The 26,207-nt window shown below is 31.3% G+C and overlaps 1 protein-coding gene across 5 annotated transcripts in view; it reads left to right on the forward strand.

Annotated features, from left to right (window-relative positions):
• Positions 1–26,207, forward strand: part of LOC143083001 (tumor protein p53-inducible protein 11-like) — a 137,111-nt gene that overhangs the window by 52,237 nt on the left and 58,667 nt on the right. Inside the window, exon 1 of one of the 5 annotated variants that reach the window (XM_076259084.1) lies at positions 127–502. The exons of 2 other annotated variants lie outside the window; for them this stretch is intronic. In XM_076259084.1, the coding sequence (XP_076115199.1) occupies positions 357–502 (146 nt within the window). In that variant the 5' untranslated portion in view covers positions 127–356. Of the gene's footprint in view, positions 1–126; positions 503–10,601; positions 10,628–26,207 lie in introns of those variants that run through there. 2 more of the 5 variants (XM_076259086.1, XM_076259096.1) reach the window with 2 other exon arrangements.

Raw genomic sequence — 26,207 nt, forward strand, 5'->3', positions numbered from 1 at the left:
TAAAATAATCGCTTGAAGACTTTTCTGTTATTAGTAAGCTACCGATATTGTAGGATAATTATTTGAAGGATATATATTTAGATTATCAATATTGGAACTGAACGTGTTAAAATTATCACTTATAAATTTTATAGATCTATAAGTGTTATCCAGTATATATTGTGGCATTCTTGGGAAATTCTGTAAACATTGTCAATACATGGTTTGTAAGATTGTACAGGCCGTAAACATCTTTGACAAAAGATTCTTTGGAGCAACATTTATTGTAGATTTTTTGTGATTACATTGATTTTAACTAATTTAAGCACTTTAGTTTCAACTGGAATATTGCTTGATTGAAATAACTATTCTTGATTATGGAGAATAATATTGAAAGGAAACCCTCCATAGAGGGGAATTCCCTTGGAGCAGAGGGAAATACTAATACTACTGATACTATTCCTGCTAATATTATCACAGCCCCAGCTACCAAGAGAATGCCACACCTACATAAACTGGAAAAGTAAGTCTTTTATTTTCTTTTGTAAAAGTAAGAAATTTCCCAGTATTTAATTGTCCATCCTAAGGTCTCCTAAATCTTTCCAGTCAGAATTTTATATACAAATTGTGTATTCTGCCTTTTTTCGCTGTATGGTTTATAAAAGTTTGTATGAAAAATAATTTTTTAGACATAAAAATTGGTCAGAATATTGAAATACCATTCTTTATTAGGCAGTCTAAAAGGTTGCTTTTGGCATTTTAAACATGAACATATGGACCTACTGTATTATCATTTTTCAACTTTTAACATGACCTTAACAAAAATGTCAATGGAGTTTCAAACATCTGTCTTCAAACCAAATTTTTGAAAGACAAAAAATGCAGAAATTTAACTGTAGACCACCACTGATAATGATCCTGAATATTGGTAAAGAAACAACACACTCAGGAGGTTATTACCCTAGTTTTTGGAGTATTCAACCAGCTGAACCGTACAAAATTAACCTGGTTTCTTTGATGCATTTTTCCCTCTCCTTTTTTTACCTGTATTAAGAACACTTAATTAAAAAGCTTCACTAAAATGTAGTTCAGAATTGGCAGTTACCCATATAATGATATTTTCATTAACTACTAATACATGCAGAGAAAATGCATTGAAAACATTGCTTGTTTAAAGTTTGGAAAAACTGCCTGGTCACGGGCACCAATTATGTAAAAATTGTATAAGCTGATTAGTAAACCTTAAAAGACATGTTGCAATCCTTGTTTTCAAGACATTGATATAATAGAGCCAGTAAATGTAAGGACAGTTTGAAGCTGGTGTACTACATTTAAGCCTCAGTCCTGTATGTCTTTGAGTAAATTTAGAATTACAGTAGAAATAAAATAGCGCCACAAATGGTGGCACAAATTTTGCCAATAACATGTTTTGGTTTTTTATTTAAAAGAGAAGCGAACAGAGCTTGCTACATAGTTAGGTTAAGTGTATATAGTTGTTTCTATAGATCGTCAATGGAGGAGCGTAAAATAGGGTTATGAATAAAATAAATAACACATTTATGCGAAGAACAGAGCATTTGTGTAATGTCCAACCCGATGTTGTTTCGACTATTGTCTAAAATTAATTGCTTATGAATATTGATTAGTTTGATTCGCAGGCATTTCTTGCTGATCTTGAGCTAATTGAAAATTTTGATCAAAGGATTAATCAATTAATTTTCATTTTATTGATTTCCGCCTCGTCCCCAACCACCTCCTTTTAAACTAATAAAACTCAGGAGAAAGTTTGAATAAGTTTATGAAAGCATTGTATTTAGAAGACTCATGACATTATGTTACTTTGTTAGCTATTACATCTTGAGTAGAATGTAACTTTTTAGTTTTATATTGTTATAATGTTTATTTTAAATTTGTTTCTTTTATGTTTATATGAAGGGGCAAATGTTTGGTCCCCACCTTCGCTTATCATTATAGTTGTTGTAAATAAATTTAGAATTACAGTAGAAATAAAATAGCGCCACAAATGGTGGCACAAATTTTGCCAATAACATACTTTGGTGTTTTATTTAAAAGAGAAGTGAACAGAGCTTGCTATATAGTTAGGTTAAGTGTATATAGTTGTTTCTATAGATCGTCAATGGAGGAGCATAAATTGCATAATAGCAAAAAATTAAAAATGTCAACAGCAAAAGTAAAAAAAAAGGTGATTTCTAAATATTTTTAATAAGAACATTGACTTTAAACAATATTCTCATGAACATGATGAAAAATTTCTAAAGCATTGTTCTACCATATTTTCTTGTCAACAAGTATTTTAATGTTGAAGTGGAAAAATAGAAAAGGAGCTTTTAAAGCATTAAATACTTCTTTAGTACACCTTAAGGGTTTCATATCAAGTAAACATCAAATTAGTAAAATTCTATTTACGGTAAAAAGCAAACCAGAAGAGAGTTCCCATGAGAATTTTCTTGTGAGAAAAATTTCCTTGGATCAATTATCCATAAAGAATACAATGTCATCTTATTATGAGCAATTATTATCAATAATTTTTTATCAATTCCCAAATGAATTAACTGTAAATTACTTAGTGGTTCTAATGAGCTTACATGATTGATATCATCTCTTGATTTGGGGAATTTGCTCTTTTTTGTAAGGAATATTGACTGCAGGGAGTTCCAATATATGAATATAAACCAGAAAATAATAATTACGGAAAAAACATAAGTTAAGAAATATATATTGGTATATGCTTGTCTAAACATTTTCCACTCATTTGAATAACATTAGTGGAGTGTATGTCTATAAGCTATGTTTGTTAAAACTTTTTATTCAAAGACAGGCCAAAATAACATGTGCAATATATCTTTACTTTTTCAATTCAACCCAATTACTGCATTATATCATTTGAATACAGATACAGCATATATCCAATATTAACGCATACTTATGATACTAAAGGTCGGATTTATCTTGATAATTTTTTTATGATGTCAAACTTCCTAACTGAAATAAAATTTTATTGCTTTCAATATGAATCCTGAGTAATTGCATATGATAATAAATGTGTTTAATGTCAAATTGTATATTATACGTGCAAATGCAACATAAGCATGGGAATTTGATATGAAAAATTACACTTGCTTTTGTTCTAGAGCTTCTAAAAATAGTGAGCTGGATTTATATATTTATTTTTTGATACTCTGAGTGGTATAGTACTATCTCAGAATGGAATAATTTTGAAGCAGACAATTGACTCACTTTAACTACCTCAATACCTAGTTCTGACAGTTTTTGTCTGACAAGACACAGATGTAGCTTTCCTGGCAGCTTCATCTTTGTCACAATTGTTAAGTGTCTGCCTAAGTCAGTTTGATAGGAATACTTTTGATTAATCCATGATAGTTTACAAAAGTTTCATTCCTATCACTACATCTCAGTGTGTGGACCATTTCTAGGCACTGGATCCTTGGTCATGGTCAAATGACTGAATAATTAGAAATGTTGCTGTCTGTCAGATTGTCTTTCTCTGAATTTTCTGCTGAGCGGCAAGACATATCTCTGTGTCAACAGCTTATTACTCTATTCACTGCTGTGTGCTTTGCAGGGGAACAGCAAATATCTATTTTCAAGTCTTTGGTTTGACCATTTGACCCCACTGGTGATGGAAACAACCGCCTATTTGCAATAAAATTAACCATGAGACCACCTAGGTGATTAGATGGTTTAGTAAATATAAAGAATTGTTATTTTAATGAACAATATCTTATCACCAACTTCAGTTGTATATTATCTCTGATCCAATCAGGTGTCATACAGAGAAAAATATATATACTTGGAGAAAAAGGGTAAAAATGGTGGATATGCATAATGAAAGTACCATGCAATAGCATTATTTATTTATTTGAAAAGAGGCTATTAGTATCTAAATGTATGGAATGTCCAGAGTCCCTGAAATTAGGCAACTGCACAACGATTGTGATTGATTACTTCAATGTTAATGGATGTTGCTATGTTATGAATGATCAGGACCTCAGAAATTTTTTATTCTAGACTACAGGGCAAATGTTTGAAATTGTCAATAATATAAAGTTATCATACTCAGCTATTTGAAATTATTTTGAATTACTGTTACTTATATTTTTGTATAAATTCAGACTTATTTAACCACAAATTATGGAATAAAAAAGTCTAAAGTTTACATCTTCTATTACTAGTATATTAAAGTTGAATTTGTCTTGATGTATGGCTCCACAGATATTTGATAAGAAGGAAAATATTTTCAGATTCTTTATCATAAACCAGTGGGCAGAAAAACATAGCATGGTCAGAAGTAATACACCAACTCTTTGAATATGTAGTGGTCATTTTCAATTATCTTCTTTCCATTTTATTTCCAGGCAAATGACTCTCTAGAGAACTTAGTCATTTTAAAGTATGACCATTAAGTTTCTGACAGAATGGAGAAAGGCTTTGTTGTCTTCTCTAAATGGTCTTGAGTGGGCTGGTAGAGATTTTAAATATTGCACCCAGTACAATAGGATTAATTGCTTTCAGTCAAACATTGTATTTAGTTACATTTTACTGTCAGCGCTGCCTATTTCAGCACTAATTGTTATCCCTAATGTAACGCCATAATATTGTATCACAGGAAGCGTTTCTCAATATTTGTATTCATAGTTATCAGAAAATACAGGGTTGGTTTTCTTTGTGATTGCATGGATTTGATGTTAGTATTGAACATGAATAAGTAATATCAAATATTGGTTTGATTTTGTATAAAAGTTATAGATTTAAGAGACCTATGTTTATTTTTTTTCATATATATTTATATACGACTGCCTTACTGCCTTGTACTGATTTGCTTGTCAGAATTGTTTTTAATATTACATGTATAGGATTATTGCACGAATGGTGGTTAATTTTGTCCTCAGTAGGTTTTTTATATAAATGAAGCTGGGAGTGCAATAAATATACCAAGATGGATAGTATTAATCAATATTTATGCAATATTAACCCTTTTATTGAAAAGCAAATTCAGAAAACTGTTTAAAACATATTTTTTGACACTGATTATTTATGATATAAATTTCTGGACATTTTCTTTAATTTAGTGCTAATATGCACTTAAATGAGACCAAAACTTTGGCAGACTAGAGTCAAATTCTTATATGAGACTTAAGTTATTTCTAAATATACCATTATAATTATAGCCTTAATATATTTCTGTAAAGACAGCTAGATTAACCATCATATTTTATATTTCTTAAGTGGTTATAATTGTTGTAACTAGGGTGTAAAACGGTAGGTTAATTATCAATGTTAAAGAACAAAATTGACAGCCTAATTAATGTTTTTTTGGTAATTGTGTATCATTAATGAATACCCAACAAGACAGATTTGTAGACTTATATTACAGATTTTGGTAGAGTATGATGGAGGACAGTGTATGGGACATATGCAGTGGCAGATCCAGAACTTTTTATAATGGGGGCCCGCTGACTGACCTAAGGGGGACCCACTCCAGTCATGCTTCAGAGATTCCCATTATAATCAACACATTTTGTCAATCTACCCCCACCCACACACATACACATACCCTGGATCTGCCTATGATATGTCTCTGGGTAGGTTAGTCCAATATTTCATCCAAAATGGTTTGAGAAAAATAGTCATTTAATCCTTGAGATTTATTATCAGATCAGAAAAGAAAAGAAAAAAAGTCTTCTTTTTTTTTTTTAAAGCAGGATGCAATTCAAGCTGACTATATGAAGCTATATCCTGGGACATGCTGAGTATCTGATGAATTTCAAAGTTTATTTCAGAGACTCGGAGAGAATTAAGAATCATTAAGGATTAGGACAAAAGATATTGATTAAAAAAGCTGAAAAATCATCATTAAAAAAAGCTTTCGTGTAACTTTGGTATAATTGTCTACAAAATCAAAATGTAAAAATTCTGATGGTAAATCAAGTTTCAGAAAGATTAACCCTTCAGAGGCTTTTGACACATAAGACCTTATACAACTTAAAATGATTGGAAATTTAATTGAATTGTTCATCAATCAAACAAGTGATTTTCTCGTAAGAATTTTTATAAAAGGCAACAGATAATTTAATGCTGATTGAATTGGTTACAGACTTACTATTGAAAACGAAACGGTGATTCTACATTTTAGCTTTTAAAGTTGTGTTAAGCCTAACATAGCATTGGTATACTCTAAAAATGTGAAGATCACAGATTGCAAATGAGACAAATATCCAGTAGAAGTCAGGTTAATTATTAAGTAAGCAATTACTGTAAAGCCTTCAACAATAAGAATTAAACCCCATACCTATACTTGTTTCATTATAATTTACAGAAATCATGGATTAGTTGCTTGTCTCCATTTAAATAAAAAACAATTAAAAAAAAATGATTTTTGTCCCAAATGCAGTTTGAAAATTGAAAGCTTAATATGTGAATGGAAATTTATTATAGCATTTTGAGCTTTTATATCAAATTTGATAGAAACTCAAAAATTGCCTTTCTGTAGGTAGCAGTCTCTTATCAGTATTTTTTTCTCTAAAATAATTCTCTTATCATTCATGCATCTTTGAAAACAAGATCAATCCCTTTAATTACACTTTTCTAAGGAATCATCAGTTGTTATGATATAACAATGAAAGCAACTTGTTTTAAAATGTCTATAATATTTCACAATAATTGCTCTTTGAAAATTGAGATGACCCTGTAAGCATCTGCTGAAACTATTTAATATATTTTAATTTTTTTAAAGAATTTCTACAAATTTTGTATGAAGTTGCTGTGTTTTTATGCCCACCCCAATTAGGGGCATTATGATTTCCTGTCTGTGTGTCAGTTGATCCATCTGTTTGTCCCTCTGTCCTGCTTCAAGTTTAATTTTTGCTCAAAGTTAGTTTTTGATGAAGTTGAAGTCTAGTTAACTTAAAACTAATAGTAACCATGTTCCCTATGATATGTTCTTTCTTATTTTAATGCCAAATCATAGTTTTAAACCCAATTTCATGTTTCGACAAAACATCTGTTTACTATGAACACATTCTCAAACTCATCTGTGTTTTAACATGCTTTGGTTTTCTCATTTGAATTGTTATATATTTTGTCATGTCAGAGCCTTTTATAGTTTTCTATACAGTATCAAAGGTTTTACTCATTGTTAAAGGTTGTACAGTGCTCTTTAGTTAATACATCCTGGTCTTTTGGTCTCTGGTGAATAATGTTGTCTCGTCTGCAGTCGTACCATCTCTCATTATTATTATATCAAAAAGTTAAAATGATGTGAAATCTCCACATTAATCTGGGAGAACTCAGCTAAAAATCTTTTGATTTTTAACAGTATATTTTTTATGGTACAGTGTTTAAATTAAGATAAATGGAAGATTTAGATGAATCTTAACTGATTCTAGAATTCTTTCATGTTACAGATGTTATCCGTTTTTCAAAGTATTGATTTCAATCAAAAACAGCAATTACATGTACTTAGTATACACAATTAAATAACAATGCTAAATAAACTGTTGTATCAGTAAACATACTGCAATAACATCCAAGATATGGAATCTCTATAATATATATATTTATATTCATTCAGTGGAATATCAAACATTAACCACATAGGTAATTTGCAGTATCCAATGCCATCAAAATCACTTAAAGTTTTATTTAGAAATCAATATAGATGAGAAATAATTTCCATTTTCACAACATGTATTGTTTGTATTATATTCCTTCTCCTTATTGTTTTTCGCACCTAAAATTTGAGATCTGAACTTTTAACCTTCATTAGGTGCACCTTTAAAACCAAAAGTTGGAAAGAAAAAAATCAAATATTTGAGTCGGGGGTGGGTGAAATCTTATCTGGTGGATATTTAGAGCGCATTTGTTTCTAACCTAAACGATGTAAACGACTACGCGCGTAGTCGTTTAATCCATTTGTTTCTAACATTTTTTAGTCAACGTTGACATCGTTTACGTAAACGATGTACGCGCAAAATAGTCGCGTAGTCGTTGATCGTTTATCGTTGAGACGTGTAAACGATACATTTGTTTCTGCATCTGTCGTTTAAATAATTACGAGCACGTGTTGTTTTCATAAAGTCCTGGTTATTTATTTCCCGCACTTTTACCTGTTTGTTTACAGTGCGTGAGTGTAATCTATTTCTGTCTGACTACGCGGGGTCGATAAAGTTTATTAAACGATGTATTTGTTTCTAGCAGCTTAACGTTTACTAAACGATAGTCATCGATGACAAAATTTCGGGTTAGAAACAAATGCACTCTTAGTTGTTGCATTTGCCATCACTACCACTTTTCTCTTTTTAAAGCTCAATTTTCAAAATACTGAAATTGTGATTATTGATGACTTACCAAGGAAAAAACAATCTGTTACAAAAACCTGTAAGAACTCAAATGTTCTATTTGTACTTTACAAATCCACGTGATATATTAATATTTTATTTATTTGTTTCTAATCTTTTTATTTATTGACTTATTTAATTCATTATCGACTCCTAGGAGTCGATATTAAGAATTGAAAGATGGACAGTCAGTGTGTGAATTTTTTTTGCTACCTGATTGGAAGATATTACGAGACGTGAATAATCAAAGTTTATTGATTAGTTAGGACAATCCAAACCTAGTAAATGTCCTTCAATCCCGTAGAGTATCGGATTTGTCCTCTCTATTTTAGCAATTAGATTTTGCCTGGTCATTAATCATGCATATTCATGATATTGGTACACAGGTAACTTTTATCTATAAATAGTCGAATCGTATGGAGTTTCATAAACAACAACGTTAAACGATATATACTACTTCATAACGTGTGACCTCACGTGTGTGGTAAAATTTGTTGATTGATGCACGTGGCTATTCTAGTAAATGAATCAATCTACAAAGCGAGAGCACTTTCCATTTTCATCAGCTAAGAGTCCATCTTTAGCCCTTTTTGAAAGGCTAATGCTTGTATAACTATAAACTTAAATTGAGTGCATCCGCTAACACATTTTACATACATAGATTATGTAGATAATTTGTGGATTTATTCTCTGATATCAAATTACAATGAGATAGAATCAATCAGTATTATTAAATCAATTATTATTTCCGTTTTGGAAAACAGATTTGAACACTAAAAGTTCAGATCAGTAAATAGATGTTAATTTTATTTCTATAGCAGGTTGTAAATAAAATGCTTTTAATTTTATTTTACTCATCAGTTATGGTTCCTGGCTTTCAGGCAGTTGATCAAAAACTATTTTCAGACATCAGTTTTGCCAGTTTTATTTTACAAGAACTTTTGTAGTAAAAGGCCTTTTGAAGCAAACGAGGTACTGGTAGATACATTCAGGATCTGTCTTACGACTCTTCTGGAGCACCTGAGATCACCCCCAGTTTTTGGTGGGATTCTTGTTGCTCAGTCTTGTGTTTTGTGTACTATTCTTTTTCTGTCCAGGTCTTTTTTATTTTTTAGCCATGGCATTGTCAGTTTATTTTCCACTCATGAGTTTGAATGTCCCTTTAATGTTACATTCTTTTCGCCTTTCTTTTACTGCATGGTCTTAAATTCATTTAGCATTAGTGAGTGTTATATCATCTTCTTATTCACTCTTGCCTATAGTATAACCAAGTTTACCACTGTCACAAGTTGTATCAGGTCAGCAGGGGATTTTTAATTGCATTCAGTTAATTATTTTAGCTTTAGTTTTAACATTAATCAGAAGCCATGTTAACATGTGTCATGGCTTTATGCGTAAAATCTGGTGGTTAGTTTGATAATTATATTATGTAATGGAATTGAGTATAATTGGCAGTTATTTATTTAATGTTTGGCTTTCAAGTGCTTTTTAGAGAGATCTGTGCACTAAACAACTCTCTTTAATTGTAAACTGCTCAAAAGTTATTAGTCCCTTCAAACTAACAGATTGTTGGTTCATGTCAAAACTATAAAACAACTAGGTTCTAACTACTGAAAAGGTAGAGTGTCAGTATACAGCAAAATGTCTTGAGTGTATATAGGTAAAGGTAATATCTTTGGTTAGCTTCTTGCTAGCTGAACTGTGAACAAATTATTAGGTAAGGAATACTACACTCCTTTTGTGGTAGTCAAAAGTTCTACAAACAGCGTTATCTGTCGGAATAGTCTACTCTTAAAGGAGGGTAGTATACCTAACTTAATAATGACTTCATGGTTATGCTAGCAAGCCAGCTAACATAAGATATTACCTTTTAATCTTCACTCTCTAGGCAATTTGTTGTAACTGTAAATTTTAGAGAAATAAACATAATGCAAAAAGTCGAGAAGAACTTTGATGTTTCAGCTCACCTGGACCTTAGGACTGTAGTGTGATCTGTTGGTAACCTGGCATTCATTGACTGATTAATATGTTTACATTTTTCCACTGTCTCCTCTGAAACTACTAGGCCAGTTTGAATCTGAAACTAGTGATTCGGATATTTCTGGAAGATCAGTTCTATCCTTGTTTCCAAAATTCCAATAGCTGGGAACATATATCACAATGTTGTAGTAATGGTGGTTTTCAATGCCATAAAGAAAAAAGCTTACAGATCTGTTCTAAACAAAACATCATTTGTCTTTGATTGGATTATTCTAAGACATGGCCAAGAGGTAATTCTATAATGATCATATTTATACCAACATTTATACAGAAATGATGACAAGTAAAGGACACTAAAAGTAAATATATTTTACAGCTAAGAGATGTAGGGGTTTTTCGCTTCATTGCACAATCATTAGTGGCTTTTGGCTTACTTTCTCTGTGACAAGTTCCTGTTTCAATTCTTTATTCCATGGAGCCTTTAGAAAACTTATCTTTGTTAGATGTCTGTCATTGTTTTTAACTCTCATCTTCCTTACTTTGTACCAAAATTATTATATTTTTTCATACAAACCAGAATCAGTTATTCTTGATATATTTTATAGCTAGTATGTTATGTTTATGATCCTATAACCCCAGTTGACAGTTCAATCTCAGTATTATTTCTTGAGCAAATCAAGCTTATGTATTACTCAAATAAGATATCCTTGGAATTGTCAAACATTGATCTTTTTGTTGTCATTTTTTTCATGTTTATTTGCATTTTTTCATCAATGATGCAGGTTTCTATTATCAGGATTGTAATTGGAGTTGTATACTGTATTTGAATGGTCTTTAGATTTCTAAGAGATTGATGATGATATTCAGAGGATGTCATTGTTGGTTCCCTGAATTCATCACTCTGTCAATTAGCTAGTTATTTTATTTAATATCTTTGTTGATGACATGAACCCAAACACAAACATTTCATGGCAAAATGGATTAAACAATTTTTTCATAATTCCCTTTAGATTGGTTACACATTATTTTCCATTCTTGTTGTGAAACTATGTATTGTAAATGTAGAATTATCATTCAGTTGTTATTTTCTCTTATTTCTTTATCAGGTATTAAAAATATATAAATTCATTACCCAGTGCAAAAATTCTAGGCAATGAAATCTTTGAAAATATCCACTTGGATACTTTACTCCTGATGTACTGCAAGTATTTGAGAGATTAATACTACTGTGTCATTACCATTCCAGTGGGCCTGTTAGTCCTTGAGAGTCTTTTTTCGGGTCATTGCCATTCCTGGTGGAATGTAAGTCCTTGATAGTCTACAACTGTGTCATTACCATTCCTGTGGGACTGTAAGTTCTTGAGAGTCTTTTTCGGGTTATTGCCATTCTTGGTGAAATGTAAGTCCTTGAGAGTGCACTACTGTGTCTTTACCATTCCTGCGGGACTGTAAGTTCTTGAGTTTTTTTTTCGGGTCACTGCATTCCTGCTGGACTATAAGTCCTTGCGAGTCCACTACTGTTTCATTACCATTTCTGCGGGACTGTATGTCTTTGAAAGTCTTTTTTCAAGTCATTGCCATTCCTGCTGGACTGTAAGTCTTTGAGAATCCACTACTGTGTCATTACCATTCCTGTGGGACTGTAAGTTCTTGAGAGTCTTTTTTCGGGTCATTGCCATTCTTGGTGAAATGTAAGTCCTTGAGAGTGCACTACTGTGTCTTTACCATTGCTGCGGGACTGTAAGTTCTTGAGTCTTTTTTCGGGTCATTGCATTCCTGCTGGACTGTAAGTCCTTGCAAGTCCACTACTGTGTCATTACCATTCCTGTGGGACTGTATGTCTTTTAGTTTTTAGTTCACTAGGTAAGATGTCAAGGTCTCAAAATTACTTAAAGTCCAAAATGTATAGTTCAGCACAAATTAACTTTTCAATGGCCTAAACATATATTGATTTATGATAATTCAAATTTAAAATTTATAATGATGTCTTTGACAACACAAATCATTTCTGGATAATGTTTTGATATATTTTAAGTTCAACACATAGGCATTGATAAAAGGGTAAAAAAAGAAGCGACAAAGATTTGTGACGTCTATGATGCAATATAGAATAGGACACAATTTTAATTTTTAATTTTTATGCTGGATATAGATTTGAGGCTTTTGGATATACATGTACCTGAGTTATGAGTTTAATAACTGCTATTATATACACTTGTTGTACCGTACATGTTTTAATGCTGCCTAATGTATACATAACAATCCCCAATACCTACTTTGGATGTTAAAGTAGAAAAAGAGTCCATCAATAATTGCTATGAGATTCTCTGCAACACTTACTCTTGCCTATTTTCCTTCATGTTTCGTAATATTGACATTAACTTCTACATAGCTCATCTATGCTGTAAGATTGCGATTACAATTTAGATTGAGATATGATTATTTCAAATAATGGTTATTGTGTTTGTGTTGGGACTGGAATTGGTTTCTTGATTGAATAAATGCTAAAAACATGTATTGTCAATAAGTTGGTTAGATTAAAGCATGTCTCGTCTGTTTCCTGAATAGATTAGAATAGCATTTACAAAGTAAATCTTGAAATATTATTTTATTTTGAACTCTTCACTCAATTGCAGCTATTAACTGGAAACATTTCTTTTGAATTGAGTCATGTGGAATAAAATAGAGTATCAGGGTTGTTTAGATTACCATAGCAAACCTTACATTATCATCAATGATGTCAAAAAAATACAGAGAGGATATGCTTTTTGAAAATTTCAATAACAAAATCTTTGGAAGCAATTTTTTTTCATACTTAGACTGATCTAATGATTTAATAACATTTCCTATTCTAGTAAGGGGTCATCCATAATTGTCAACCATTTTCCAAAGTGTACAAAACGTACACTTTTTCAGACCCCCCACCCTCCCTCAAAAAGTGTACATCAACCATTTTCAGATTTCAAGAGAACAATCAATCATTCTTAATAAAAACAAGATCCTGTTTATCATATTTTAGTTTAATATAAAAATTTGCATTGAAAATATTAATCTAAAACATATCTGACTGTTTTATTTGATGACATCTATCTGTGATGCTTGTGTTTTGTCAGAATAAAGAGTACAAAGTATAGTGTTTCCCCTTTCACACAGTGGGAATGGTAACTCCAATAAAAAAGGGCACCTAGAGTATGCAAAATATTAACAAAAGTGCACATAAATTTTGTTAAGAATCAAAGAAAGGAAAATGCATGGTTATATTGCATTTGTAAAGTATGCACTGACAGTTGTTGATGGAATCAGAGCTCAAGACAACAATCAATAAAATTGTATTAATGTTTTAAAACATTTTAAGTTTTTAAATTTCCCGCCTGTATTTCTATTTAAAAGGTCCCTGTAAATATGCCATTCATGGCACTATTATGGTTTATGTATATATATACTGTAACGTGTACATATATTGGATATTAAGGTTAGACTTCATATGGAGGTGTTCCTAATTAAAGGAGGCTTATACTAAGAAAAATAAGTTTACTTCCGGTTTACTGGTTTACTATTTTGGAATACATTACAAGGAAATTAATCGAAGGACCAGTTTAAAATCTTTTCACAAAATGGCGTCTTGTCAAAATCAAAACATTCAAAGAATTTAGTGTTTCCATCGATTTTGTTTATTAAACAGAGTGAAACGATAACGATCTATAATAAATCAAGTGAAATTGACAATCGGGGGTACTGAGAAATAAACTTTTTGTTTAAATAATTTTACTAGTTCACATTTTTGAAAGATTAAGTATTCATATGACTTGATCTTTTAATCATTCAATACGGATTGAGGAGAATTATGATATCGAAATAAATATCATCAAGTGAAAATAATAAAGAAGAAATAAGAAGAGAAACACACCCAAGCCAATTCTTGATTTTATACATCGACTTTCCCTACGGAAACGACATAAATTCCGCAAATATAAAAAAAAAAAAGCGTACGGTAAAAATGTTGATTTTTTAACCCCCTCCCCCCAAGTGTACGTTTTGTACACTTTGGAAAATGGTTGACAATTATGGATGACCCCTAACAGCATGTTGAAAAAAATGATAAATCTTTAATGCTTGGTGACCTTCTGCTGTTGTCTGCTCTATTGTCGGGTTGTTGTCTCTTTGGCAAATTCCCCATTTCCATTCTCAATTTTATTCAACATTTTGAATTGGAAATTTAATTAAAAAAATATTGGTAGACACTTATTGTGTGACTTTAATAGGAAGCAATTCTAACTTTAAAGGATTGAATCTATAACCATTTTATGTTTTTGCCATATTAGGGATTTTATCTATTGCCATTTAAGGGATTGTATTTATTGCCAATTTAGGAATAGTATCTATTGCTATTTTAGGAAATGTATCCATTGCCCATTTAGAGCTTGTATCCTTTGCCGTTTTAGGAATTTTATCTATTGCATTGTCTTTGGTGGATTTAGGAATTTTATCTATTGCATTGTTTTTGGTGGATTTAGGAATTTTATCTATTGCATTGTTTTTGGTGGATTTAGGAATTTTATATTTTACCATTTTATAGATTGTATCTTTAGCCTTTTTAAGGGACTGTATCTTTAGCCATTTTATGGATTATATTCATTGCCATTTAAAGGATTGTGTTTATTGCTATTTTAAGGATTGTATCCATTGTTATTTTAAGGGAAATGTATCCTTTACCATTTTAGGGATTTATCTACTGCCATTTTTTAAAAGGATTTTGCCATTTTAGGAAACGTTTCCATTGCGTTGTAAAAATAAGGTGATATTGATAATAATCAGTGAGAGTCATTATTCATTTAAGACTATTTAATTGCATGTCCTTTATTATATTATCTGCAGCAGTGGCAAGGTGTCAGTTATGATGGGCATTCATGTAAACATGTCAAGAAAGACAACTCTAAGATAGGGCAGAAAGATAACAACTTACACTTAAGACTACCAGATTCTTGATGAAACTTAAAGCTCCTAATAGTTCATGTTTTTCTGACCATGATTGATGCTAACTTTTATTATTTTATAACTGTTTGTTATGGTAATGTTAAGAGCACTATAACATTTCCATCTTCTAGATAAGTATTGTAAAATGATTGTCAAGTCAAAACTGAATATACTAGATTGTATAATTTTTGTTTGTTTTCCTCCCACTCAAAAACTGTTTTTCAAAACATTCATCTCACAATAAATCATCATTTATTACTATATCACTTTAATACCAAGATTTTCTTTTGTCAGAAAACACTTATAACTTGTAAGATTTCATACAATATTGATTGGAGAAACAGATCTTGGTTGAAGTGGGCATTAAACATTAGGAGGAGATTTGAAAGTAGAGTTATTCACCCTTGATAAAGAGGTAATTGGACACAAAACACTGGTTTTATTACTAATTAAGTTATCAAAACTTGCGTTTGACAGCTACTTAACTTGCTTGTTAGAAAGAAGCATGCAATTTTTTATAAATCTTGTGTTTTGAAGGATATTTTTTTCATGTTTTTTTCACAGTGGATAAACATTTCAATTAGTCTAGTCAGTTTTGTGTTACTGTTAAAATTGTTCATTAGTCTGTAGAAATACTGTATTTTGTATTTCTAGTGTTTGGAAGTTTAACTGTCTGTCGTTTTGCTGCACTGTTATGAAGCAGATAATGTCTTAGGTTATATTTGGAAGTGGATATGTTGCTTTTCTTATAATTTAATACAGAGAACAGTTAATATTCTATGGAATATTCTTTTGAAATTCAAAATGTAAAATGATGGTACATGTGGTTTGAAATGTTTGGTGATAATTTGAATCACAAAAAACTCTAACACTGTACAATGAATATCCACATATAGTCTTACAGTCCATAGATTAAGTGTTTACCAGGTTACTTGGTTACAGGTCCTGCATATAATATACCAGGAAATTTTTGTAGGTGCATGACCTTGTAAAAAATTTTAATTTACTTCAAAGATCTAATTTAAATTTTTTGTCTTCTTCAGTATGAATAAATAAACCTCTAAAATCACATTGAGACTTTTTGATTTTTGTTCATTTTTATCCTAGTAAATATTTCGTAACTTTTCATGATTTTGCACTTAGTTCAAAATATTGATTAATGATTTAATATTTCATATTACATAATAATTGTTCTTTAAAAATTATTATAAAGTTAGCGAAATTAAAGTTCTCCTAAACCTGTTACAATGTATAATTTACTTGATGCTTTGTCCATTTGATTGATTTAATTAGTAAAATCATATTGAAATGCATTTTATAAAGTGTAACAGCTCCAAGTAGTGTCTTCAGGGAATATCTGGTTATTAATTTTTTAGTGTTATTAAAATTGATATATTTTTGAAGCCAATGCAACGTACTAATTGATCATTTTGACGTTAACAATTTATAACTTTATTTCCAACCAAAAGCAGCTATAGAGTATTAATAAAATGACCTTGGGGTTATTTGATATAGGATCTTATTTTTTAATGAAAGTAAAGTTTACCCAGACTTCCGCCCGTATATAACGACACACCATCTATTTCCTGTATCATCTGTCAACTCGTCAGATCACACTGTGTGTACAAATATATAAGGATAAAAGCTTTTGTCATAGGGGAAACATCTCAGTAGATTTAAGGCTTCCATAAATCTATACTTACATTAAAAGTATGGCAGATAACGACCTTCATAAAGTAATAGTGGATAAAACATCTCAGTAGATTATGTCTTAGTTAAAATACTATGACAAAAGAAGAAATATAGTACATTCTTCATATAATTATGATTGGTAAATCATTACTATGCATTAGTAAATGACATTGATTTATCAATGGCAAAAAATATATAGACATGAGTACTGGTAAATAAATCCTGGTATTTAAACAAAATATTTTGGTTGGTAAGGAATTCAATGTTGCACATTTATGGAAGTCTCATTATGAAAATCCTGCCAGGGGCGGATCCAGGATTTTAGATTAGGGGGGGTGCAAATTATTTTATTCGAAAAATTTTTGAGGTAACATTATTGAAATATTCTTCTAAAGGGTTGGAATATAGGTATTTTAGACTATTGTGAGATTAAATAAGCGAGAAATTAAAGTTTCAAGAAGAAACCACCTAAATCCACCCTGACAACAATCTACAATCACTAGTGATTGACTGACGGATTGACGGACAGAGGTGAAACAATATGTTTCTGTTCCGTGAAGAACCTTCGAGTTATGATGACAAGGTCTCCTACAAATTAGAAAAATCTACAACAATCTCCCAACACCCCTAACTTATGCACTAAGAGATTCATATTGCATATATATATTTGTTTATAAAGCTGCAGCCCAAAAAACAGAAGCTGAAGATCATTTTATTTTGATTCTGTGTTCCTATGCAAACCAATCTACAATCAAGACATGCACCAGCACTTGTTGTAAAATTATCTATAGAGCAATATCAGGTAATACATATCTCAGCCAATCCTTGAAAGACATGATGCTGGAAGTTGTGACAAAAAGAAATACAGAAACATAACAAAAATAAATAACCCTTGTTTGCAGATCGTCAATGTGTCTATAAAAGCCAATTTTACATGGTTTCAATAATGTGAAATGAAACCGGTTCACTTACGAATGACGTTAACACTCCATAACACCAGCCCAAACAAACTTGGTTAAGACGATGGAAATGTGAAGAGTAGACAGATAGACGGGCGGACCGACGGAAGCAAAGTGAGACGAGACAGATCACAACAGCTCACCTGACCAATAATTGTATTAGATTTTGAAAATTTCTACTTTCCGCCGTGATTTTTAATTGTCCTTTTCATAATATTTGTTTTTACTTGTTTTGATTTTCGATGGTCGTGTCAGACTTTATATACATGTGTTCGCCACAAACCACTAAAATCAGAATGAGATGCATTTGCGAAGTTGTGTTTATTTTCTGGGGTTACCATGGATGTAATACTGTACATAATTCGGCAAAATTTTCAGGTTGCAAGTAAGAAATATATAAAGACACAGAGATACAAATTATAAACTAACCTTTCATTTGAAACAGTATTTCTATCTTTTATTAAGGACATTAAGAAAGCATCTCATCTGGACTGTTTTCTTGACCTTGCCATAATGGAATTGTGAAAAGGAGTAAGGGCTAGGGATGTTTTGGTACTTCGATTATCAAAGAAATTGATTATAAAAACCGCAAATACAATGTCACAATTGTTTGTACTTAAACTGCTAAATACCTATTTATTTTTTCATCAAACACACGTCCGCGTTTGACACCTTCCTTTGGAAGTATATAATATTTATAGAACTTAAATAAATTGTAGGTCACTTGATTAGTAATTACGTTGATTCTGTTAAACTGACTGTTTTATATACTTTGAATGTTAAAAAAGATTGAATGGTCTCTTCTGGTACTCAAATAAGTTGAAGACAACCCATGCTTTGCAAATTTTAGGGGGGGGCGCACGCCCGCCACGCCCCCGCCTAAATCCGCCCCTGCCTGCATTATATATTGCCTAGAAGACTCATTTCTGGCCAAGGTACCAAATTGGCTATTGCAATGTATTTGCTTGATGACAGATTGTAACCAATGTACAGTGTAATGTCTGTAACCTATGTACAGTGCAATGTCTGTAACCAATGTACAGTGCAATGTCTGTAACCAATGTACAGTGCAATGTCTGCAACCAATGTACAGTGCAATGTCTGCAACCAATGTACAGTGCAATGTCTGTAACCTATGTACAGTGCAATGTCTGTAACCAAACCTATAAATTAGCAGCACATAATTTACTTGCAAACTTCAAAAAAAGCTCAAGTTGAAATTTTAAGCTAATATTAATTCAATTCAATATTTTATTTAAGTCTCATCTCTCAATAATATATAATACAACATTACATTAAATGTAAAAATATATAAATATAAAAAGAGAGCCATTCTGTACAGAATTACAAGAGACTATAACATTAAAAATTATATAAAGAATGCATCTATTATAAAACATATTGACATTAACATTATTTACAGTATAAAACATTTCTACGTCTATTTAAAATAAGATTACAGGCTTTGGCACAGCTACGAATCATATTATTATCTGTAAATAAAAACACTAATTTCTGTTTATCATCAAAAGACATAAAATCACTATTAAAATGTGTTGCTTCATCAAATAATTTTTTTCTAAAATCGTCATATAAAGGACACGATAAAACAACATGGGCTTCATCTTCTAAAATATTCAAACGATTATCACAGGCTCGATCTTTTAAAATTAATTTTTCAAATCTCCCCTTTTCTATTCTTAGTGGTGCTACACCACATCGAAATTTGGCAAAAGAACTCCTTTGCGAAAATGGCATTGGAATTTTACAATAGGTTTCCGTTTCAAAACTGTTCTTAAATAGATTATATGTACGAAGTTTGTTACCACCTTTACCACATAAAGCTTTCTCTGATTGTAAATTGCTTTGCCACTGTTCCACATATTTACTGAACATTTTAGACATAACAGTATTGACAACTGAGGTACTATCAAGATAGTCTGTAGTGTTACACAAATGTTCTGCATTATACTCAGAAAATGTTTTCCTTACATAAAAATTCCAATTTTTTTTTTTTTTTTTTTTTTTTTTTTTTTTTTTATACACTTATGTTTTTTACTCATAATGTCTGCCCATATGAAAATTTTTCTGTTTAACCGATCAGAACTCATATTGTTCAAACGGCACCATAGTCGAATTAAGCATTGCCATTGTTTTTGAAAGATAGGTATCCACCCCATATCCCCTGCAACTGCAGCATTTGGAGTATATTTACCCACTCCAAGAAAAAATCTGCAAGCTCTATTATGGATGGCATTTATAAAAGAAAAATTTTTGCAACCCCAAATACCAGCACCATATTCAACAATGGGAAGCACCAAACTCTCATATAATTCTGTCTTCTCTTACAAATAGAAGACAATTGGTCTATAGTACTTCGATTTTGAAGGAAACCATTTTGTTCGTCGACTAATATGTTATTGTCATCTATCCATTGCGTAAGCCTTTCGTTTAAAATATTACAATAAAGCTTATAAGAAACACAAGCTAATGCAATTCCTCTGTAAGACAAAGGGTCGCGCGGATCTGTCATGTTTGCTTTAGGTATAGGATTGATAATAATTTTGTTCCATAATTCTGGCGTTTTTTGGAACCTAAAGCAAAAATCAAATAAATGGTACAAAAACAAAGTTGAGCAATTATTTTGCAAAACTTCAACTGGTAAATTATCAAATCCAGCAGATTTGCCTTTCTTTGCTTTGTCAATAACACTCGCTGTTTCAACAAACGAAATGGGTTCCGTCAATAAAAAGTCATTAAAAGTATTTTTCGTATATGCATAATTTTGCGTTATTAATTATTAATTAATGCTTCTCTTTTTAATGTCATAATGTTTTTTTAATCCAACTATTAACTGTGGACTTAAATGGGCATGATAGGTATATATGTGCTTAGATACAATTTTAACTCCTTTGAATGCCTTATTTAAAGTATTAGGTTTATACATGTATAGATTGAAGACTTGCCTTATTGCTATGTTATAGGAAAATGTAAGTAGAAAGAAATGAAAGCCAGATACATTATTCAAAAATAATTCAGTGGGGTTTTTTTTTTTAAGACATCAGACATAAAGGCCAGTCTTAAATGCAGCTTTATTTCTCACCATTTCATGTGATTTTTTTTACATATGTCATAAAATTGGAGTTTTTACAAATTTTTAGAGCAGTTTGTTTGATTGAAATTAAACTATTAACCAAAGCCATCAGGTTCGTGAGAATATTCAAGTTATATTATTTCAACAGACAGAAATATTAAATGTGTAAAGAAATCTTCATAAATCTGTTTTTGACTCTGTCATATAGCATCTCCTTATGTTATAAAAAGGTAATTTTCTAGAAATCCAATAAAAATGTTCTGATTGTGAAAAATAAGTCCAAAAAACTTTTCTTTTGTGTTATACGTTTTACAGTATTAGCGTAACATTTTATCCTACTATGATTTATTTATTGATGGCAATCTTACAATATTCTTTAAGTGCATTGGGCATTATGTTCTAAAAGAGTGGACAATGACGGTCTCTGAACATCTATTCGTGTGGGATGTTTTAGATTGGGAAAGAAAGGATAAAGGGTGAATCTCCTGCAGACAAAATTCCCATGAAATATAAAACAAAAACAAAAAAACAAAAATAGTTTTTGTAAAGAGATATTTTATGATTTTCATTCACAACTTTATAGAAGTCTGAAAAGCAATATAATATATGTTTGGGAGTGATAGATAAATTGCAATTTCTTTGCCTAAAATCAAGTTTGTAGATGTAATGGCATATAAAGAAGATGTGGTATGATTGCCAATGAGACAACTCTTTACAAGAGACAAAATGAACACATAAATTTAAAACAACTTTAGTCCTTTTAAATCCATCTGGGCAAATTGTATCTTGCATTCTGTTTTACGTATATTAGTAGCTGATCAGTTCATCACCATATTTATACCCTAAGATGTGTGTGGTTTTTTTAAGTGTTGAATAAGGGTACCTGTCTCATTGACAATATTCCCTGCATCTTTCCATAGTCATTTTTGTTCTCAGTTGTGCTGAGACACCTTGAGGGATATATAGTTCTTGTCTTTGTCCATCCAAAATATAAGAATGATCAGTGACCATTGGACAGAACTAGCTTTCATACTTAGTAAGATCGTTCGTCATTAAAGTTTTTTTTACCATACTGTACATTCATTTTTATTCAACCATTTTAGGTGGAGTTATTGGACTTTGACCAATTTTGTGTACTTACATTTTTTATGGGAGTTATGGGACTTTAACCAATTTTGTGTACTTACATTTTTTATGGGAGTTATGGGACTTTAACCAATTTTGTGTACTTACATTTTTTATGGGAGTTATGGGACTTTAACCAATTTTGTGTACTTACATTTTTATGGGAGTTATGGGACTTTAACCAATTTTGTGTACTTACATTTTTTATGGGAGTTATGGGACTTTAACCAATTTTGTGTACTTACATTTTTTATGGGAGTTATGGGACTTTAACCAATTTTGTTTACAATTGATTCACAATGACAGCTAATAGTCCTTTTTATTCTGTTTCTCTAAATAATTACCTCTGACCTTGTATTGCTTTCAGTCATCCTTTTGTGTTGCTATTGATATTGACTATATTGCTTTTATCCAGGTATTTCTCATTTTTTGTTTAAAGTCATTCTAAAATGCTTTTCAGTATTCCAAAACATGGACTCAAAGTCAATTTTCCCCTTAATAATTCCCTTCAGCTAAGAACTTGTGTACGTAGTTTGTTTAACTAAATAATTCAAATGTAAACCTTAATTCAGATTTCATGGAAAATTCATTTTATTTCAGATTTATTACCTTTTTTTTTTTCATTTCTGAAAACAATTAATACTTGACTAATGAAATAAAATTGTCAAATCAGCAAATTCCAACATTGACATCAAAAACATCAAAAGCAGTAATTGAATATTTTATGGAGAAGTTACAGTGTCATCAAAGAATTTTATAGCTTAACTTAACACCTTCATTACTATTGTGATTGGAAATGTTAGTTTATGATATTTGTCAGGTGTCTCAATCAATATAACAATGTATTTTTTATTGTATTGTGTTGATTAGAACCCGTCTTTAATAGTGATGTATATAAAAAAAAAAATAAGAAGATGTGGTATGATTGCCAACGAGACAACTCTCCACAAGAGACCAAATGACACAGAAATTAACAGTTAAAGGTTATTCTAAGGGTTTTCCTATGGTGTGTGCCTTTGTAAGGCAGAAAAACTTATTTTTAACCAGATGTACGAACTAAAGATTTGGTTATTGATTTGGGAATGTATGGGGTGTGGGCGTCTGTCAAACAGTGTTCCTGCATTTACTCATGAACTGTTCAACCAAAGCTTTTCAAATTTTAATTTGTTGTTACTGATGACCAGGGGCGGATGCAGGATATCCAGTTAGTGGGGGCGCAAATTTTTTATGTTGGCCGAGCGGAGCGAGGGGAAAAATTTTTGGAGGGTTTTTTGGGTAAAATTATTGAAATATTCTTCTAAAGGGGTGAAATGTAGATATCTCAAACTATTGTGTATTAAAATTAGCGAGGAATTAAAGTTTCAAGCCGAAACCGCCTTAATCCACACATGACAACAATCTACAGAAAGACGGGCGGACAGACGGATGCAAAGTGAGACGAGACAGATCACAATTGCTCACCTGACCAATGTATTTTTCAAACGAAAAGTTCTACTTTTACCATCGATTTTTAATTGTCCTTTCATACTATCTGTTTTTTACTTTTTTGATTTTCGGAGGTCGTGCCAGACTTTACTGTGTTCGCCACAAACAACTAAAATCAGAATGAGATGCATTTATGCAGTTACATTTATTTTCTTGGGATCCCAAGCATACAGTAATACGGTACAGGATTCGGCTAAATATTTAGGTTGCAAGTGAGATACAAATTAATAAACTAACCTTTCGCTTGAAACAGTATTTCTATCTTTCATTACGGATATTATAAAAGAATCTCACCTGCCGACTGTTTTCTTGACCGTATCATGATGAAATTGTGAAAGTGAGTAAGGGATGTTTTGGAACTTCGATTATCAAACAAATTGATTATAAAAACCGCAAATACAATGTAACATTTGTTTTTACTTTAACTGCCAAAAACCTATTATATTTGTCATCAAACGCAGCTCCGCGTTTGACACCTTCCTTTGAAATTATTTATAAAACTTTAATAAAGCGTAGGTTTGTTGATTAGTAATCACGTTGATTCTGTTAAACTGACTGTTTTATATACTTTGAATGTTAAAAAAGATTGAATGGTCTCTTCTGATACTAAATATGTTGAAGTCAACCCATGCTTTGCAAATTTTAGGGGGGCGCACGCCCGCCACGCCCCCGCCTAAATCCGCCCCTGATGACAGAATGGAGGTCATGTTCGGTATTGATGGTTTTCATTTTCACCTTTCAAGAGTTAAGCTTATACCTAAAATTTGAGGTTATGACTTAAGAATTCACCATATAAGAAAGGTTTTCTTCCATGAAATGAAGAACTTCAAGATGCTCTCAATTACAACCTAACTTGTAAACCTGAGTGCAGCTGAAATCTTTTCGCTGTTCCAGAAAATCAGCTGAAATTGGTCATTACTATAAATCCTATTCAGCTGTTAAATAAAACCACTATATTAATTCTGTCATGACCATATTGGATAATAATGTTTTCTACTGTCCAGTCCAACTAGCCAATCAAATGGCCATCATTTCCTGTTTTCAGGGAAATGATAGAATCGTTAATCGTGTTTCACTGCTGACGCATGAAAAAAAGTGATTTACTCTTATAGCTTTAAAGTTTTCTCTATTTGTCTTTATTATAACATTTAGCTTAAGGAGAGAAGATAATATTGAATGGTTACTAAAGTTCTCATCTATATGAATGAAATGATTTGGTATAAGAAATGGACAAATTACATTGAAACTGATACAAAATTCATTGCCTTTCTAAAGACTTTGTCTGGAGATTTATCATATTAGCCGTCTCAATACCATGAAGTGATTTAGAATAGATTTTGATTGGTTGTTTTGAATTGCTAGAATTTAAATGTTTGTCACTTCATTTATTTAAACTGAATTTGTAGTGAGAGCTGTTTACCTCAATTAATTTCAAGAAATCAATCCATGGAAATAAAGATTGAGATTGATCATTTTGAAGGTTAATTTAACAAGAATGATTGCAATATTATTACACAGATCGTCTTTAATGATTTAGTGAAATGACATTTTTTAAGAGGAATATTGGTCTGATAAAACATAGCTGCATCAAAGGCACAGGCAGATCCAGAAATTTTCAGCCCAATGACTGCCATAAGATAGGGCCCAATTATTCCCACAAACCAGGGGCAAGCAGGTCATAAATGAATGTTCTGATTCAATGTTTTTGTGCTTTCTGTGGTGTTCTTAGTAGAAAGTTTGTTTAATTACTTAATTTAAAGTTATCTCTTTACAATTTGATATTGAAAAATAATCAATTTAAAATTGTGAAAAATGAGTAGGTTCATTACCATTAAAATCAGTCCATATACAATTTTAAACTGGCAGATTGTTTGGTTAACACAATGACTCAATGCTACATTGCCTATTTTCGTCAATTACAGTCTATTGAACTCTTCTCATCAATGTGAGATGACATAAAATCAGAGTTATCTTTCTTGGAATGATAATGGCTTATTTGCCTAAAACAATATTTAAATGTCACTCTATATCAGTGGCGGATCCAGCCATTTTAAAAGGGGGGTTCCCAACCCAGAGTAAAGGGGGGTTCCAACTATATGCTCCCATTCAAATGCATTGATCGGCCACTGCTATATTATAAAAAGTTATGAATTTATTAAATAAGCAATTATCCAGACACAAATTCTAACTCATGTTTCCAAGCAAAAGATTGTTGCTTTCAGTACACATATTTTTGCTCTGCTCATTGCATTAGATTGATAAAACTGTATGTAATAATATCATGTATATCTATACTACAGCTTCAGTTAGAATACATTATTTTTTTAAGGTCTTCTTTTAGGGTAAAACCTCATAAGTACAATACATTTGCAACAAGTTTTCCTTGCATTTCTTCAGATAAACATGATTATCACTGCTTATTTGATGTCAAATTGCACTGAGTAACATAATTGTACCTACTTAGAAAAAATAGCAGTGGGAATCTTACAAGTTTCTTAGATACACTAAACTATTTGCAATTTTATGATTTGACATTATGCA

This window comes from Mytilus galloprovincialis, chromosome 7 (assembly GCF_965363235.1).
Source record: "Mytilus galloprovincialis chromosome 7, xbMytGall1.hap1.1, whole genome shotgun sequence".
Lineage (NCBI taxonomy): Eukaryota > Metazoa > Mollusca > Bivalvia > Mytilida > Mytilidae > Mytilus > Mytilus galloprovincialis.